A 20,500-nucleotide genomic window follows, 5' to 3' on the forward strand; every position below is an offset into this window, starting at 1 on the left:
CTCTAATTTCTTCAGAAGTAACGCAATCACACTTTTTCTCTCATTGACAACTTCTCGCCATAGAGTAAACATTCAGACAATCCTTCCGCATTGGCAATTAATGCAAATGATTCGGTCCAATGTTGAATCCTCTGTTCTTAGTTATTTTTCTCTTTTTCCTTTCCGGATCCATAGCACATTACACAACCGCCGGTTTGTTTACAATAGCCACTTGCCTGGCATCCTGCCCTGCTGATAGAAATGTGTGTCGCAGGCTATTACGCAAATCTTCGTTGAAAGAAATGTTGAAATTCAATATTTATTCTACATTTTCATAGCATTGGAAAACGTTAAGAATGTTTGTGTCATTTTTGTTCTCCCACATCAAAACAAAAAATATATTTCCCTCCCCCATCTTTTTCCATTTTCAAACATTTTTGAAAATGCTCCAGGGAGCCACTAGGGCAACGCTAAAGAGCCGCATGCGGCTCTCAAAACACCGGTTGCCGACCCCCGACTTAGGGCATTAAATCAGTACAATTCTTCATGCTTGGGGTATCTTGACGAAAGTAAGTCAAACATCTTATCAACACACTTGAAGTTGTGGCAAAAAAGCACAATGTCTTCTTTAATTTAAATGCACAACTAGACATTCAATGTCCATTTAGGCCCAGCCGTCATAACCCTTCATGAGCTTTTTCTGTTCCTCTCAAAGTGCGCCTGAATGTCCGCTTTAAAGAGTAGCTCCCCCAACTGGCCATGCGAGGCCTCAGTCATGGCCTTTGTTTGCAAGCACATCTGATACTTAGCCGGAGGCAGATCCTCACTGCACTTCTTCTCATGCCACATGTGGAAAAGACTGCGCGATGGGGCGCGCACCACCATCAGCTTGCTGTGCAGGTACTTCCTGTACAGATGTACATCCTCCATCCCCCAGCCTTTAATATTGTGATCAAAGCCACCTGCAAAGGCCAAGCACAGTTTCCAGTAAAGCCCCGGATACTACAGACAGATAGACTTAGTTTTTTTCCTTCTCTTTCATTGCATTCATTGATATTCTCTAGTCATTACATATTATGGTTAAAAACATCAGTACTCAAAATCAATGATGACATCGAGAGAAAAACATGGACGCTGAACTGTGAAGACTAGTCATATAGTGGGTTCTGTTTTCACAGTTGTCCTAAGTACTGAAGCATTTCTTCAGAGTGCCGATTAATCATTACCTATTTTGAGGAAATCCGACCTGTACTGGCATGTCATTCCAAAGCCAAAATCTCTCCAGAAACCTGTGTCACGTTTTATACTCTGTTATAACAAAAAAGTACATTTTAGTACACAAAATAGATATAAAAATCATGTTTCATTTTTCATTCATTTTTAACTCACCAGTTGTTGCTGAATTGGTGGTACATGAGTGTAATTACTGTAGATGATAGATGGGTTGTACTGACTGAAGAGGATTGGGTAATATACCCTTTTGCCTGCTCTCAAACAAAATCACTTTTATTTCAAATATCTTTTGTATTTGACATATGTCAACTTATTTTTTTCCCCAATTTTCTATCCATCTTAAAAATAAAATGGTGCCCACCTGATTTAACATGTTACCAACACCATAGGCTAAATAATACATGCAGATATCCTAACCAATGAAGAAGACCCACCAGGCTCTGCATTTAGGCGACAGGAAGTCAAGAAATCTGCTGTGAAGATGATGTCAACGTCGCAAAAAAACATCAGGATGTTTTGGTTTTGCCGCCAGGCCCGAGCGCCTACTTCGAGGCCCCGCCCACGTGAGAATTCCTCATTGAGCTGTATCAGTGTGAAGTTCCTGAAGCGGGTCTCCCTTTTGCAGAGGGAGAAAAAGATTCAAAACACAGCACAACTAGTCGATCATCAATACGTATGTGCCTGTAAGCTAGTTTCTGTTAGGTTTTGTGTTGGTTCCCTACTAGTGTGTTCCTGTGATTGCCCATTGATTTCACCTGTTGTGCCTGCTCCTAGTGTATCCTCCAACCTCCATCCTTCTGTCACCCACCTGTTCCTCGTTGTCTTGTTACCCCTTGTCTGTGTGTGACTATAAGCTCCCAGTTTCTTTTCACTCCTTGTTGTGTCATTGTCAATGTCTATATGCGCGTCTGGATCTGTTCTCGTCAGTTTTTCTCCAAGCCCTCGTGCTCCCCTCAGTAAGTTAATGATACCCAGCCATTTGTTAGTAACCTGAGTTTTGTTTGCTTCTGTTTTTTGGGATCCCCACAGTATTTGTTGGTACTTTGTTTTTGTTTTTTTGCTTGCCTTAATTAAATCATTTTTGCACTGCCAGTCTGCGTCACCTCTTTTCCCGCAATTGGGTCCACACCAACCCCCCACCCGCATTACCCTGACAGTTTCCTAATTGTCCATAATTATCTTTAGTCACAATCATGGAGGTGGCAGCATGGATGAACTTTCAACATTAGAAATTCTATTAGGAAGTATTGAAGAGGTTTAACGTCAGCTCCGACCATTTTCTGAATTGCATGAGGAGTGACATATCGCACGCCCCAGGATCATCACTCTGGCTAATCTTTCAGTGAAGCTGATCATCGGGCCTTATTTGACTGAAAATGCTCAAATTTGACCCAAGTAGTTATTTCTGTCGATGATGCTTACCTGGTTGTCTGATCCAGTGCTGCTTTCACCTGGTAAATCTGCTCACGCCCAAAATAGACTATTGTCAGATGGACCCTGTTGTCCTGCTGGATGCAAACTTCTCTATACCCAACATCACAAGGGCATACACACAATCAAGATTTCACAGCATATGATGTCCCTATTGTTTTACAGGTGTTACCTGAAGTTGCGGATAAACTGTCGGAAGGTGTCAACCCTCTCGGAAAGCGGAATGATGATGTTGACGAGTATGCCGCGCACATCCACCTGTGCGCTCTTCACCTTAACCAAGGGGCCGAAAGGCCTGAATAGCACCGTCTTGACGTAGTCCTGTGGCCCGTCGCCTTTGAACATCAGCTCGTACACGGTACCCCTGTCCCGCTCGGTGCGGGTCAGCCCTGACCGACCCACATTTAGACGAGTCAGTATTGTTGAATAATATTATTTTTTATTATTATTGTCTAAAAGGGAAAAACACTACATACAAATTCAATGAAGACCAGAGGTGGGTAGTAACGCAGACATTTACTCAATTAGATTGACTTGAGTGACTTTTTGAGAAAAATGTACTCCTACGAGTAGTTTTCTCAGCCATACTTTTTACTTTTACTTGAGTAGATTTGTGAAGAAAAAAACGCTAGTCTTAATCCGCTACTTTGGGCTACACAAGAGTCGTTACATTTTTCCTCTTTATTCTACATATTTGATTTTTTTTTGGCCAGCGTTGCCAAGAGTAGCTCTACCAATTTCTCCAATGAGATGGCTCAACAATAATCACATGACTCCATTTTTCCAATCAGATGAAAGCTTGCCGTTCTACGATCACGTTCGTCTGTTCAATCATGTGGCGTCCTTAAAGCATCGTAAAAAAATTAAGTACCTTATTGGCCCGAATATAAGACGGCCCTGATTATAAGACAACCCCCTCTTTTTCATGACTCAAGTTTGAAAAAAGACTTTTTTGAACACCAAATTAATTTTTATACAGAAAATAATGACAGTACATCTGAAAAACATGATTGTAACAATTTATTTGAGAGAAAAAGCATTTTCTTTTGCCTCATTCAAATTTTAATATCTGAACCTTTAAATATGTAAACTAAAGTGCAATCACATTCATAAATGAATGGCCTCTGGTTTTTGAAATGTAAATAAACCAATCTATTGTGATAAAACAACAAAATTGCAATAAATGCAATAACCATCAAATTGAGGTCTAACTTTAAGGGTGAATCCCATTTCATCCCTTGGCCCTCCCCCTTACCCCTTCCCCCTACCACTTGGCCCTTCAAACGGAGCAATAAGGGGTAGGGGCTTGAAACGTTAGCCCTACGAATTTTGGGACACCCCTTCACACTCACGTACGTCATAAGTCCATTCCGCCAGTTATGACGTCATCAAAAAGCGACAGAACCAAACAGACACGCCTACATCAGTTATCACAACTTAAAACTGTTAAAATAGTTAAATTAGGGATAAACAGAGCTACTTACATTTGTGTACTTCTTTCCTTGGCTCCGCCATTTTGGAAATGATTCTCGGGGTAATCGCTTTGCACCCTGGGAAATTTCGCGTAACCCTCCGTTTGGAGTGAGGGTAGTCATGGCCCTCCGTTTGGAGGGGTGGAAAGCCCTCCCCCTTACCCCTACCCCTGCACATTAGCGTGAATTGGGACAGCCCTACCCCTACACGTGAACGCGCAAAACGGAGGGGAAGGGGTAAGGGGTAGGGCCAAGGGGTGAAATGGGATTCACCCTAACTGTAGTGTTGAAACAAATCTGAATAAGGAAAAACATTGCAATAAAATAATGCCAACTGGTTAAACTAGTAGCAGAGAGTTGTCATGACAGAACATCGCTTCAATGATATCTAGCGTCATCTACCGTCGTGAATGGGTATAATATCTAGACCGCAGATATAAGATGACCCCCACTTTTTCAGTGTTATTTCAATGCAAAAAACACAGTCTTATATCCGGGCCAATACGGTATTTGACATAGAGCGCTGCCCTCAATATGACTTGAAAGCGCGGATTCTAATCCTTCTCTCCCAGTTTTTATTTGGCACCAATTGATAATGGAAAGTTATGATCCTTTTAATTTCATAATAGTAACTATGAAGGAACTAATCACTATTCAAACTAGGAACTATTTTCTCCACTAGAGGGCACTCATGCTTTTTGGACGAATAATGCTTCATTTCTGTCATTTTTTTTTTTTCTCACGCCGGAATTCAATGTTATTGTTGGTTTTGTTTTTTTGTATTTCTTTGGCAAAATGTGGTTATGTAATGGGTTATTGTACAGTATCGTTATGTCAACATTTCATATATATAAGTTTGTGCTGAGAAAAAAAATACCATTGTTTAGAAAAAAAAATCAAAAAACATAAGCAGTTACTCACAATGTTAGTCGTTACTTGAGTATGTATTCTTTTCACCAAATACTTTTTTACTTGTACTTGAGAACATTTTTTTGATGACTACTTTTACTTTTACTCTAGTAATATTATTTTGAAGTAACGCTACTCTTACTTGAGTAAAATTATGGGCTACTCTACCCACCTCTGATGAAGACTCACCCTCAATGAAATCTGATGGAGAAAATGTGTGTTTCCTTCTGCTGGTGTCTATATGTTGCCGTGGTCCATTGAGAACGTGCAGGGCTGTCTCCACACTGGCCGTCAGCTCATTCCGGCGGTCCTTCCTCACAGGCTTCTCCTCGGGTTGCCTGGTCAGGCCTCTCTCCAAATGGTACACTCTGACAGGACAAAATCACAGGGTTCATCTCATGCCTTTAATTGCGCCATCCTAGGTCCTTGCTCCTCTGTCTAACGCTAGGAAGCGTAGGATTTTAGAAAGCCTAGACCAGAGCCATTTGGTGATCAAATTCCAAGGTAACAACTCTGCTGGCTGGCTGGCTGAAATTGGCCTCCTTTGTTGAATAAATTAATCAATGTAAGGGATTTGTTGATGACGGCTGGTTACGATGTGCCTCCTTTGTTCAACAAATTGCTCCATTACTTCGTCCACCATAACACTGGGCCGAATGTGAGAGAATTGTGTGTCTGAATCTGAATCTTGTGTTTTGCACAAAGTATGTTTTAGAACTGCAACTTGAATGTAAAGAAGGAATTGTGTCTGTGGTTTAGCAGAACTGATTTAGGGGAATGGTGAATGAGTATTGCACGTCGTGGTTATTGTATCTCAAGTATCAGAAAATGTGTGTAAACAACTGAGAAAAACGAAAACAGCCTGAATTTGTGTGGTGACAAGGGAGTTGGTGCCTGCCCTGAACAGTTGCTCTGAAGATACAAAAAGCAATGCTGAGTGGTGAATTGCAGTCTTACTCAAAATAAAGGTCTTGACATTATGATGGTATGTACTGTAACCAAGAGGAATTATTACCCAGATTTATCTACTGTCCCTTACCACGCAAACATAGGCCAGATTCTTGAGATACTTGCTCTTTCACACATTTATCCTCTGACCTCACAAAAATATTTAGCAAACGCATACATGCCTACTCTTGCCACCACCAACAAATCTTATCAAGAGAGGAAAAAATTATGGAAATCTTTTCCTTAGAGTGGCAAATTATTGAGCATGCATTTGTCATGACACATGCATGCCAGGTCAGTAGAGCTTCCGCTTGAACAGTGCGAGATGAAGGAACCAGTTGCATATTGCGAACACAGGATTTTATTGATGTTGGCAGGCAAAGAAAACAATCAGGAATTGGAGAAATGGTGGTGTCAGGATAGAGCAGGATAGGCATAGCGGGTCAAGCGGTCATGGACAGTAAACATGCAGGAGTGTGCTGAGTTGCTGACGAACCCACACTGAATGCTATATGACTCCATGCCTTAAATGCACAGATGGTAACTGTCATGTCTTAGTTCTCAGTTGTTCTTTGTGACATGTTTGAGTTCTCAGTTGTTGTTTGTGAGGTACTAAGGAGCACACTGTCTTTGTGGTGCATGAATGTGATGGAACATGCAGACAATTAGTGGAGAACGGCCAGGCACATGACACTGCTTACCTTTTCAGTGTAAAAGTGTCAAATGGGATCACAACATACTCATTAGGTAGAGACACGCCTGTGTTGATCTCTGCATGGTTTAGCTGGGAGCGGAAGAACTCCTGGAAGGAAGAAAGCATGCATTTTTTCCCAATTTGACATGTTTGCCTGTGTTGGAGGTGTCCAAACTTTTTTCCTGTGAGGGATGCATACAGCAAAAATGAGTTTAGCAGAGCCATTTTAATCATACACGGAGATTAAGGGGGGGCATAGCCCCCCTGGTGGCCCAAAATTGCCACTGCATGTAATTGACTTTCATATAAACTGTATATGAATTTAAAATTAAGACTTTGCCGGTAAAATGTTGTCTATGAAATGTGTAAAGCAACAAAACAAACAACAAAAATAAATGAAATGAACAACAAAATATTTTCATAATGGGTCAAAATTATTTTTCGAACAGATCATGTGACTAGTACTTTAGACGGTCATTTGCTTTGCTTAGCAAAGACCACCTGAGAACAGAAGACGCAAAATGGATACATGCAATTTTTTCAAACCTAAGCTTTCAAAAGCGACAACTACTGCGCAAGAACCAAGGATTGAAGATGTGGACCATGAAACGCCGGAGAGCACCGCCAAAATGGTGAGCGGAGTCTCGATATGCCCCACTAAAGATCTTAACAACAGAGCCACCACAGAAAAACGCCACGCTCACACATGCACACCCCCCCCCACACACACACACACACACACACCCACAGCTGGATTGCCTGTATTTACGAGCATGGGCTAAACTACTAAGCTACTAACCGAGCATTTATCGTGTAAGTTAACTTTATTGCTGACACTGCGTTTCAACATGTTTTGCCCCCCCCCCCCTCGGCAAAAAAGTCAAACTCCGCCTGACTTTAATCCTTTCAGGGACAGTGATCACTACAGCATACCTGTCAAGTTGTACGGTTTTGGCGTAATTTGTAAAAGTGAGCACTCATTTTTAAATGTCTACGCCATACGTTCAAAATCTGTAAGTTTTTCATACATTGTGTTTTTTGCATTCGGATTTTGTCACTGTTTCAGCAACGAGACAATGTGCGTTACTATGCGTTACTACGTTGGTTGAATGACGCGAGAAAAGTCAGAGATACGGAGAGAAAAGAGTGTTTGTTGTGACGCTGCAGGAGACGCGATGCTAGGCTAGATTAGCCTGGTACACCAGACTCAACGCTGTTCCAGTTATTGAGTCTGGCCACCCTTCCCACGGAAACAATTTCCAGGGCGGAGCAAGCCACAGCATACAGACAGCGGAGTGGACCAATCAGCGACGGGCAGACGTGACGTTAGTAAAATGGCGACTTCAGGATGATGGACTTGCGCGCGGAAGTAAACATATGAAGAGAGCGGAGTTTATTCGACATGGCTAGCGCGAGACAGATTGTTGTCAGTGACTCGTGTCGATGTGTTTTTGGTCATTTAAAACTGATTTTACCGTGGATTGGAACATATTCTCGGCTCTGCCGTTCACCGTCTGTGTTGCTGAAGGGACGACTTTCGACGCGCAAGAGTGACGTTGCTCGTGAAGAACACGTCACGCAAATAAACGAATCTGATTTGTCGATTGATTTTGTATCTGCTCGAAAAGGCCGTCAATGGGATGGGTCCCAGACTATTTCTCTCTGTTTGAAAAATACAGGGAGAATAGTCTGGCAGAGCCAGGCTAAGGCTAGATGGCTCCAATATTTCCTGACTGTAGCCGACAGCATACCATCTACGCCTAGATATCATATGCATATAGAACTACATTCGATATGACAGGTTCGGCGGCGTTCTTAAGCCATCTTAAAGCAGCAGACTTCTCAGAAAGGCTCTGTTGTAGCGAACCTTCCTAGTGAACCTAACTTTTTACCTAGAATACTCCCAAATCTGCAAAATCTTGACTTGAATCTATCTTTAAATGATGAAACAGTTCTAAAACTTTCACATGTCGAAAAGTAGACGGAAGCGAACGAATGAAAAAACGGGAGCAATTTTAACAACTTTAACAGTTGATTCACAATATTAAATGACTTCCAAACGTAGCATAGGTTACTATTTTTTTTTTTTTTTTTGGGGGGGGGGGGGGGGGGGGAACAAAAAAACATGAAAGGTAACACCAATTGCTTTGCCAAGTAACTCATTACTCTTACATTCAGGTAACTGAATTACGTACTAACTCAATTACTTTTTGAGAGAAGTAATTTGTAACTTAATTAATTACTTTTTAAAAGTAAGATTGACAACACTGGTCATAAACACTGGTCTGCAGAGTGAAAAGTGACGAAAGCGGAGATTTTATTCTGCCAATTTGTTGCTTAACACAATTTGCCTGCAAATATTGCTGATCACTTCTCAGAATTAGCAAAAGACTCCCAAGTTCACAAGTTCCCTGACTCTATCAAATACTTGTTCTCCCCGCTGTATAACAAAAGTCACTGTTAAATTTTACTAATCATGATGTAGCTGAAAATATTGATTGTTCTTTGATTGCACCAGGTTATATGTTGCAATATTACCAATAAATTCATGTTATTTTAAAAATTGAGTTTTATTTTTGTTTCATATTGCACGTTATATACAACGTTGTAAGATTAGTCACCAATTTGTAAGGGCATACGTTAAGACTTGCTGTGAATGCTCATGTTTTAGTGTCATTGGCACTACTAATCTTCCAATTCATTTTGACCGTTCATTTGCCCCTCCCAATCAAAATGGATTGGATGTCTAGCTCTGTCAATAGGCTAATGAGTAATACACTAACCGGCCACTTTATTAGGTACACCTGTCCAACTGCTCGTTAACACTTAATTTCTAATCAGCGTATCACATGGCGGCAACTCAGTGCATTTAGGCATGTAGTTATGGTTTAAGACTATCTCCTGCAGTTCAAACAGAGCATCAGTATGGGGAAGAAAGGTGATTTGAGTGACTTTGAACGTGGCATGGTTGTTGGTGCCAGAAGGGCTGGTCTGAGTATTTCAGAAACTGCTGATCTACTGGGATTTTCACGCACAACCACCTCTAGGGTTTACAGAAAATGGTCCGAAAAAGAAAAAATATCCAGTGAGCGGCAGTTCTGTGGGCGGAAATGCCTTGTTGATGCCAGAGGTCAGAGGAGTATAGCCAGACTGGTTCGAGCTGATAGAAAGGCAACAGTGACTCAAATAACCACCCGTTACAACCAAGGTAGGCAGAAGAGCATCTCTGAACGCACAGTACGTTGAACTTTGAGGCAGATGGGCTACAGCAGCAGAAGACCACGCCGGGTGCCACTCCTTTCAGCTAAGAACAAGAAACTGAGGTTACATTTTGCACAAGCTCATTGAAATTGGACAATAGAAGATTGGAAAAACGTTGCCTTGTATGATGAGTCTCGATTTCTGCTGCGACATTCGGATGGTAGGGTCAGAATTTGGCGTCAACAACATGAAACCATGGCTCCATCCTGCCTTGTATCAACAGTTCAGGCTGGTGGTGTAATGGTGTGGGGAATATTTTCTTGGCACTCTATGGGCCCCTTGGTACTAATTGAGCATCGTTGGAACGCCACAGCCTACCTGAGTATTGTTGCTGACCATGTCCATCCCTTTATGACCACAATGTACCCAACCTCTGATGGCTACTTTCAGCAGGATAATGCGCCATGTCATAAAGCTGGAATCATCTCAGACTGGTTTCTTGAACATGACAATGAGTTCACTGTACTCATTATCACTGTACTCATATTATATTATATTATATTATATTATATTATATTATATTATATTATATTATATTATATTATATTATATTATATTATATTATATTATATATATATATTTTTTTCAATTTACTTTTGTTCCGTGAAGAATCCAGAAAGGGTTATTTGATTGTGGCTTTCTGAAAAACATTTTTTTACATTTGGGCACTCCTGCAATCATCACACTTTTTCTGTTACTAACTTACCCCGGCCCCTCATCAGAGAAGAGAAGGGAAAAGTTATGCGGCCCTCACAGGAAAAAGTTTGGTGACCCCTGCTGTACAGTATGTAGATTATTTCCTTCAGCTTGTCTAAGGTGGTTTCCAGAGTAGTTTAAAGCCTCTTTATTGAATATTTATTTGTCTGAGTGATGGTTCGTATCTCAAAAAAAAAAAAAAAAAAAAAAAAAAAAAAAAAAAACCTCGGTCAGTTTACTCAAGGAACTTTTGTATGCTAAAGTGGACGTTAATGACTGTAGTCTTGACATCGCAAGTACTGGACATAATCTTGCATCCCTACCTTGAGGTTGGATGATGTAGGGGTTTTGTGCAGACTCTCCAGGCCTAGAGGTAGGATCCCTTTGGCCTTGGCTTTATCCAGTGACTCCTGCAGCTGCAGCGTCCTCTCCTGGAGAGCCTCCTTGAGCTGCGCTATCTGCTTTCCCAAGCTGTCAATGTAATGTTTGTGGGAGTCCTCCCTCTCCTGGAGCAGCGCCATGTAGCCTTCCTTACTGGTGGTGCCAGACGACCACAGGGTGTCCTGCTGGGGGTCTCTGAATGCGGATCTGCAAGCCAGCAGGTAGAGCAGAGTCGTGGCACAGCAGAGCACAATGGCCACCGGAGTCACCCGGACCAGCAAAGCCAATAGCCATCTTTTCAACATGGCTATCCTACACTTTTAAAGACAATTGTCATGTGAATATGCAACCACAACCAGTCATCTTCCAATTCCCTGAGTGACTTTCAGGAGGAAACTTCGTTCATCTTATAGTGCAACATCTTCTCAGGGAGTTACACTTCTAGCATGATTCAGGCAAATTGATTCAAGGTCCTAAAATCACAAAAGAACACAATTGAAAAATATTGCAAGCCATCATCTTATTCTTTATTTTCACAAGGGTCATGGGTATCCTGAAATCTATCCCAGCTGACTTGTCTTTTTATTTTCTGGCTATCTCAAAATTTAATAAGAAAGCAACAAGCCACCGCAAGCACGTCACGGACATAATCTGAGCAAAAACACAAGTAACCAAGCCAGAGGGAGTAAAACATCCTCAAAGTCACCAGATTTATGGCCTCATCCTCAGTAGATCACTGATTGTTTTGGCAATTGCACCCTCACTCAAGAAAGGCCCCTCAGGATTCATAAAGTCCTGGTGTTAGACTAAGCAGTATCTTTAATATCAATCCATTCATGACATCTACATGTTAATTAAATTCTCTAACAAAACAAGTGCATCATGTGTAAGGTATGGTAAAATTTGGAATGTGGATTAAGATAAGATTTGGAATTCTGTGGCGAATTTGATAACCAGTCTAGTTTAAATTTGTTAAAATTGCTAAATGGTCACTTGTTTTATCTGAAAAAAAAAAAAAAAAAATCATATTTGCCAATTTGAAGAATATATTTTTTTTCATAAGTAACTGAAATGTTTTTAAACTTATTGTGTGTAGTTTATTTTCTGTTTCCTTATACTGACCAAGTAAATGTAGAAAAAATGTTCATGAACAACAACAAAAAATACCCAAACATAACATTAAAATAACCATTTAACTGTATATTTAACACTTAATGATATCATTGAAGAAGTTATATTTGCAGGATCTACAGTGCTGGCAAAAAGTATTGGCACCCCTGCAATTTTGTCAGATAATGCTCAATTTCTCCCAGAAAATGATTGCAATTACAAATGGTAGTAATATTTTCATTTATTTTGCTTGCAATGAAAACATACAAAAGAGAATGGGAAAAAAATTAAATCATTATCATTTTACACAAAACTCCAAAAATTTGCCGGACAAAAGTATTGGCACCCTTTGAAAAATCATGTGATGGTTCTCTATTTTGTTACTTACCTGTGGCACATAACAGATGGTGGCGATAACTAAATCAGACTTGCAGCCAGTTAAAATGGATTAAGGTTGACTCAACGTCTTCCCTGTGTCCTTGTGTGTACCACATTAAGAATGAAGACCAAAGAACTGTCTGAGGAATGAGAAACAAAATTGTGAAGAAGCATGGGCAATCTCAAGGCTACAAGTCCATCTCCAAAGACCCCAGCCCATGGCACTGTGGCTAACCTCCCTAGATGTGGACGGAAAAGAAAAATTGGCGAGAGATTTCAACGAAAGATTGTTCGGATGGTGGATAAAGAACCTCGACTAATATCCAAACAAGTTTAAGCTGTCCAGCAGTCCGAGGGTACAACAGTGTCAACCCGTACAATTTGTCGGCATCTGAATGAAAAGGACTGTATGGTAGAATACCCAAGAAGACCCCACTTCTGACCCAGAGACATAAAAAAAAAACAGGCTGGAGTTTTGGGAAAAAACATTTTGGGAGAATGTTCTCTGGTCAGATGAGACAAAAGTAGAGCTTTTTGGGAAAAGGCATCGACATTCGACATAGGGTTTAAAGGAAAAAGAATACGGCCCCCAGAGTCAAACATGGCAGAAGTTCCCTGATTTTTTGGGGTTGCTTTGCTACCTCTGGCATTGGACTGCTTGACCATGTGCATGACGGCATTATGAAGTCTGAAGACTACCAACAAAATTTGCAGCATAATGTAGAGCCCAGTGTGAGAAAGCTGGGTCTCCCTCAGAGGTCATGGGTCTTCCAACAGGACAATGACCCAAAACACACTTCAAAAAGCACTAGAAAATGGTTTGAGGGAAAGCACTGGAGACTTCTAAAGTGGCCAGCAATGAGTCCAGACCTGTATCCCATAGAACACTGTGGAGAGATTTGAAAAGCCAGTTTGGAGAAGGCACCCTACAAATCTGAGAGACCTGGAGCAGTTGACCAAAGAAGAATGGTCCGGCCCATTTTTGGAGCTTTGTGTAAAATGATAATGGTTTAATTTTTTTTCTCTTTTGTGTTTTTTCATTGCTAGCAAAATAAATGAAGATGTTAATACCAAAACTACAAAACTGTAATTGCAATTATTTTCTGGGGGAAATTGAACATTATCTGACAGAATTCCAGGAGTGCCGATACTTTTGGCCAGCACTGTGTCAAACTGAACCAAATGAATGAGTCTTAACATTTTAAGTAATATAAAGATAAATTAGAGAAGAAGATTTGACAACAAATTAAAAGACGATTTGAGTTTGCATACCTATACTTAATTTGTGAAATATTAACTCTGTCACTGCAATTGAGAGTGATAGGCATCAATTTTTTTGGAGATGGGATGTTTGGCATTGGGTGATCATGTTTCCATGCCATTGACAGTGCTAGACATCTACTCCAGTTTGACTGGGGGGCTGACGGCAAATTGAGCGATTGCTGGCAGCCCTCCATTCAAAACGGATTGGACGTCTAGAATCGTCAATGGGATCCTGTTAGTTATTAACAAACATAAATGTGCCCCAACACACAATGGGATAAAGGTTGTGCGCACATGCCCTCTACTGGCCAACTTCTAACCTACCATCAACATATGCACCAATAAGTTTACAATTAATTAATCAGCCCTGATACAAAAACGATGGATGGATGGATGGATGGATGGATGGATGGATGGATGGATGGATGGATGGATGGATGGATGGATGGATGGATGGATGGATGGATGGATGGATGGATGGATGGATGGATGGATGGATGGATGGATGGATGGATGGATGGATGGATGGATGGATGGATGGATGGATGGATGGATGGATGGATGGATGGATGGATACTAGCCCATTTTACATAGCTAAGTTTAAAGACGATTGACGGAGGAATAGGTCTTTGGCGTTAGTGTAAACAAGAAGAACAGCAGCTACTTCAGTGACACCTTGACAAGCATGCGGCCTAATATTTCTACAATGATCTATTCAATTTAGTTGTCTTACAAATATACAAATGTTTTGCCTGATCTTACAAATTCTGCCTGAGTATGTAAAGAATTTATTTCTTTTCTTCAACTGTGTTTAATGCAACTGTAACACTGACTGTAACTTCGATAATGACACAGGAAGTGTAAGAGAAAATAATGATCACACTAACAAAGCTAACTCCAATTTCTCTGAATCCTACAGGGCTGTAGTGAGAGAAACAGATTTGTCAGTGCGTTTGTGTGGTGTGCGCATGTGTGTGTGTAGTCCCATCATCAGTTTATTCGCAGCACAGTTGAGTCTTTATTGCTCAGGTAGAGGCTGATTCCATGAAAGAGTTGCCTATGTTTCCACATCCACCCATGTATGACCACTCCCTGTGTATGTGAGCATGTGTGTGTGTTTTTGTGTGTGCACTGGTCAGAAATGTGTACTGATGCATATTCATACAATGCTGACTTGTTGCCGTGAAAGCCCTTTTTTGATAAACAGCATTAAAAAATAGAAAAAAAATAAAATCTAAAAACGAAGCCTTTAGTTTTTCAGGAAGTGCTATGAGCAGTTAATTATGGTGTCTCATTAGACAAATTTAATGGCACGCATTCAAGCCCTCATATTCTTAAAGTAACATGGTTTAATAATATTTGTACTCACCAAGTAATCTCTAGAACTCTGCATTTGATTTCTACTATTCCAGAATCATTTGTGGTGTTGTTTGTAAAATGGCCACAAAAAAAAACTTTAAAAAACCTGAAAAAATAGGATAAGTTAGAAAGCAGCATGAGGTTTTAAGTGACTCAGTTAGAGCAGAGTGAACACCGGTGTGTCTCTCTTCTCAGTTTAGTAGCCACCTTTTTTCTCCCAGCAGCACCTCCCTCTGCTTGAAGCTCTGTTTTGGAATGTGCTCTGAGACATTTTTATAAGGCAATGAAACAATGAAACCTCCCAAATGTACGAGGTAATTCAAATTGAATTGATTTGTTCATAGTCATCATTCCTATATTACATGTTGGAGCTGATGTTCGGAGTAACAGTTTCAAATATATAAATACAGTATACTCCTACCCTGCACTATAGTAAGATAGTTGAAATGACGAATCAGGCACCCAATTGTAACATCCAATAACATTGGTTTACCATTTGCACATGAAACCAGATTATGGAAGTATTTCCAGTTAATGGAAATTTACCATTTTGCAATATTTTCTCAGTGAGTGTTGGTAGAAATGCCTGTCTGTCTCTGTGTGTGCCTTACAACTGACTGGAGACCAGTTTAGGGTATTGTGCACCTTTTGCCCGAGGTCAGCTGGGATAGGCTCCTGCGACACTGAAAATGATAAGGTGTATTGAAAATGAATGGATGGATGTTGTGGTCCTCGCCTGGACTCCCCCTAACTGTTTTATTTTTGTGATATACTAATGAAATCCCTTTCCCTATTCACCTGCCTCCTAGTAATAATTTACTCCACATCTGTTTGATATACCCCTCTATTTTATTAATTTGATTATCTATTATAAGATATCTTATACACTTCATAATTACAGTGGGGCAAATAAGTATTTAGTCAACCACCAATTGTGCAAGTTCTTGTTCTTCAAAAGATTAGAGGCCTGTAATTGTCAACATGGGTAAACTTCAACCACGAGAGACAGAATATGGGAAAAAACAGAAAATCACATTGTTTGATTTTTAAAGAATTTATTTCCAAATTAGAGTGGAAAATAAGTATTTGGTCACCTACAAATAGGCAAGATTTCTGGCTGTCAAAGAGGTCTAACTTCTTCTAACGAGGCTCCACTCATTACCTGCATTAATGGCACCTGTTTTAACTCGTTATCGGTATAAAAGACACCTGTCCACAATCTCAGTCAGTCACACTCCAAACTCCACTATGGCCAAGACCAAAGAGCTGTCGAAGGACACCAGAGACAAAATTGTAGACCCGCACCAGGCTGGGAAAACTGAATCTGCAATAGGTAAAACGCTTGGTGTAAAGAAATCAACCATGTGAGCAATTATTAGAAAATGGAAGACATAAAAGACCACTGATAATCTCCCTCGATCTGGGGCTCCATGCAAGATCTCATCTCGTGGCGTCAAAATGATAACAAGAACGGTGAGCAAAAATCCCAGAACCACACGGGGGGACCTAGCAAATGACCTACCAAGAGCTGGGACCACAGTAACAAAGGCTGCTATCAGTAACACAATGCGCCGCCAGGGACTCAAATCCTGCACTGCCAGACGTGTCCCCCTGCTGAAGAAAGTACACATCCAGGCCCGTCTGCAGTTTGCTAGAGAGCATTTGGATGATCCAGAAGAGGACTGGGAGAATGTGTTATGGTCAGATGAAACCAAAATAGAACTTTTTGGTAGAAACACAGGTTCTTGTGTTTGGAGGAGAAAGAATACTCAATTGCATCCGAAGAACACCATACCCACTGTGAAGCATGGGGGTGGAAACATCATGCTTTGGGGCTGTTTTTCTGCAAAGGGATCAGGAAGACTGATCCGTGTGAAGGAAAGAATGAATGGGGCCATGTATCTAGAGATTTTGAGTAAAAATCTCCCTCCATCAGCAAGGGCATTGAAGATGAGACGTGGCCAGGTCTTTCAGCATGACACTGATCCCAAACACACAGCCAGGGCAACAAAGGAGTGGCTTCGTAAGAAGCATTTCAAGGTCCTGGAGTGGCCTACCCAGTCTCCAGATCTCAATCCCATAGAAAATCTGTGGAGGGAGTTGAAAGTCTGTGTTGCCCAACGACATCACATCACAAAACATCACTGCTCTAGAGGAGATCTGCATGGAGAATTGGGCCAAAATACCAGCAACAGTGTGTGAAAGCTTGTGAAGAGTTACAGAAAACGTTTGGCCTCCATTATTGCCAACAAAGGGTACATAACAAAGTATTGAGATGAACTTTTGGTATTGACCAAATACTTATTTTCCACCATGATTTGCAAATAAATTCTTTAAAAATCAAACAATGTGATTTTCTGGGGGCTTTTCCACATTCTATCTCTCATGGTTGAGGTTTACCCATGTTGACAATTACAGGCCTCTCTAATATTTTCAAGTGGGAGAACTTAAACAATTAGTGGTTGACTAAATACTTGCCCCTCTGTATACTGACGGGTCACATCTGTCATACACTTGGCCACACCTTCAAGTAGGGGGCCTGCCCACATCCAGCATCAAGAGGAATTACTCTCAAACACACGCACGCAGCAATCTAATGCCGGATTTAGGTTCAAAAAGAGTGATTTGTTTGAGGATTCAAGGTAATTATTATATTTTTCGTACCATGCATGCATTTTGAAACGTTGTGAAAAAAAATCAATGGGAGAAATTAACCTCTACGGCATTGGTGTCATAATTCGCAATATTTACGTAAAATAAATGCTAACTGCCCTTTTTTTGTTGTTGCTTTTAACCAAGAATCGAGACTGTTTTAAATGTTCATATCAATATAGAATTCAGGGATTTAAGCATTTATTCACAAGAACTTTCAACATAAAAAGCTCTTTGTGGTGATAAGGCGGCACTACACTGGCTTAAAGACTAGCAGCACATTTGACATATTTACGTAAAATAAAAGCTAACTGACCAGTTCTTTACTGTATTAACAATGAATGGAGACTGTTTTACGTCCATATCTACTAAGAATTCAGGGATTCAAGCATTTATTCACAAGAATTTTCAACGTAAAAAGCTCTTTGTGGTGATAAGGCGGCACTACAGTGGCTTAAAGACTTCCAGCTCATTCGACATATTTAAGCAAAATAAATGCTAACTGCCTGTTTTTTTTTTGTTGTTGTTGCTTTTAACCAAGAATCGAGACTGTGTTACATCCATATCTATAAAGAATTGAGGGATTTAAACATTTATTCACTAGAATTTTCAACGTAAAAAGCTCTCTGTCTGTGTTTCCACTTGGTCAGCTTTGACGGAGAAAGGCCCCCCCATTAATCGGCCGCGCGCCCAGTGTCCTGTCAATATCATTATGAAGTCTATGGATATCTATATACAGTATTTAATACATTTTTATTTTAACACGTGATTCTCAGCGGTTTACTCGGGGGTGAAAGTGGTTAGAATTTCTTGTCGGAACTCCCTGACATAACGTTTGGCATGTAGCCTTTTTTTTTTTTTTTTGGAGCGGGGGGGGGCGGGGGGGGCTAAAACCACCGAAATGCAAAATCTGCTTTTGGCACAGTTATAATGATGGCACTAAATGCGTTAGTAGACAGCCGCCATCTTAAAGCAGTAGACTTTTTAGGACGGCTCTGTTGTAGAGAACCTTCCTAGCGAACCTAAGTAACTTTTTATCTAAAATACTTCTAAATCGGCAAAATCTTGACTTGAATCTATCTTTAAATGATGAAACAGTTTTAAAACTTTCATATGTCGAAAGTAGAGAGAAGGGAACAAATGCAATAATGGGAGCAATTTTAACAACTTTTAACAGTTGATTCAGGGTAAAGGGTAAATTAGGGTAAAGAATTGGGCTCGGGCCAATTGTACCAAAAACCTTCACATAGTGTGGCCAATGTTTTTTTTTTTTTTTTTTTTTTTTTTTTTGTGGGAAAAAAAAAAGTAATTATCACCAATTACTTTGCCAAGTAACTAATTACTCTTACATTCAGGTAATTGAGTTACTAACGCAATTACTTTTTGGGAGAAGTAATTTGTAACTATAATTAATTACTTTTTTTCAGTAAGATTAACAACACTGATTATAACACACTATAAAACACAACAAGTTTCACACACACAGTGGTTAGCACGTCCCCCTCACATTTCTGAGATCAAGGATTCAATCCCGGGCTCCGGCATTCCTGTGTGGAGTTTGCATGTTCTCCCCATGCCTGCATGGGTTATCTCCAGGTAGTCCGGTTTCCCCCACATCCCAAAAACATGCATGGTAGGCTGATCGAACACTCTAAATTGTCCCCAGGAATGACTGTGTGCGCAAATGGTTGTTAGTGTCCTTGTGCCTTGCGATTAGTTGGCAAACGAATCAAAGTGTACCCCACATACTGCCCATAGTTAGATGGGATTGGCTCCACCACCCCCATGACCCTTGTGAGGATATGAGGCTCGGGAAATAATTGAATGAATGAAAGGTTTCACACATACATTAGGCGACTGCATTACACTAGAACAAGGCATAACAGAGAAACTGATTTTCATTCAAAGTTGCATTTTTTCACTGATTTACAAAATTCCACCTAAAACTCCGTCTAATTTTTATTTTCCCTCATTTACTCAAATCTAAAAACAAAACCTCAATTTTAAATATTCAAGAATGTAAGATGTACTATAAAACTGAAGATAATGTAATCGTTGACTTTTTTTTCTTTTTCTAATAAAAGACAAAAATAACATACATTAACAAAACATTAAGTACAAATGAGTTACATTATGCACAGGGAAATGGAGTATACTGTATTTTGAAGACAAAGCAAACATTAACTTTTTTAATTATAAGGAAATATATAAGTAGGCTTACATAAATGTACAAAAGTAAGTCCAAAGTGCACTTTAACATGGAAATTGTTCTGAACCTCCAAAATAAAATAAAATAAAAATAAAATAAACCTCATCAACTCTTTCCTTTTTCTCATAGATCTGATCGATCATCTGTTGCATTTCCCCTTTAATTCAACATGCTTGTTTTTTCCCTCTATTTGTTGTTCCAAGAAAACGTGCATTTGAACCAATCAGCGCTAACCATCCATGCTGATCACATGTCGGTATGTCAGCCAATTGAATGGACAGCAGAGTCCTGTTTTTTTTTTTTTTCTGACGCGACCTGTCAGATACAGAGAGACGCTGGGAAGAACTATGTAGAATAAATAAATGAATAATAAATATCGGTGGAAACGGATTACGTTACACAAGCTCTTTATGAGGCTTGTTATTAACACTTTTGTATGTAAATCTGACGTTAGTAGATTGTTCTTATTGGAGATGCGTGTGTGGCAGCGTGGCAGGGTTTTTTTTAAACATGGGTTTTTGACAG

At 40.1% G+C, this 20,500-nt stretch overlaps 1 protein-coding gene across 1 annotated transcript; it reads right to left on the minus strand.

Moving 5' to 3' along the window:
- Positions 1-339: 339 nt before the first annotated feature.
- Positions 340-11,309, minus strand: LOC130913386 (chondroitin sulfate N-acetylgalactosaminyltransferase 1-like). Its single transcript, XM_057831974.1, has 9 exons — positions 10,947-11,309; positions 6,674-6,774; positions 5,214-5,392; positions 2,816-3,032; positions 2,635-2,736; positions 1,647-1,828; positions 1,369-1,463; positions 1,206-1,287; positions 340-941 (listed from the first exon to the last, which is right to left on the minus strand). The coding sequence occupies exons 1-9, from the start codon at positions 11,307-11,309 to the stop codon at positions 667-669; spliced, it is 1,596 nt and encodes a 531-aa protein (XP_057687957.1). The 3' UTR covers positions 340-666.
- Between the last annotated feature and the right edge of the window lie 9,191 nt (positions 11,310-20,500).

Source organism: Corythoichthys intestinalis, chromosome 3, assembly GCF_030265065.1.
Source record: "Corythoichthys intestinalis isolate RoL2023-P3 chromosome 3, ASM3026506v1, whole genome shotgun sequence".
Lineage (NCBI taxonomy): Eukaryota > Metazoa > Chordata > Actinopteri > Syngnathiformes > Syngnathidae > Corythoichthys > Corythoichthys intestinalis.

Excerpts from the sequence above, each read along its gene's own strand:
- LOC130913386 (XM_057831974.1), bottom strand. The coding sequence starts at position 11,309 with ATGTTGAAAAGATGGCTATTGGCTTTGCTGGTCCGGGTGACTCCGGTG. Across the intron at positions 3,033-5,213 it reads TCCATCAGATTTCATTGAGG|GGCTGACCCGCACCGAGCGG; the intron begins GTGAGTCTTCAT and ends TGGGTCGGTCAG. Across the intron at positions 1,464-1,646 it reads TCGCCTAAATGCAGAGCCTG|GCAAAAGGGTATATTACCCA; the intron begins GTGGGTCTTCTT and ends GTTTGAGAGCAG.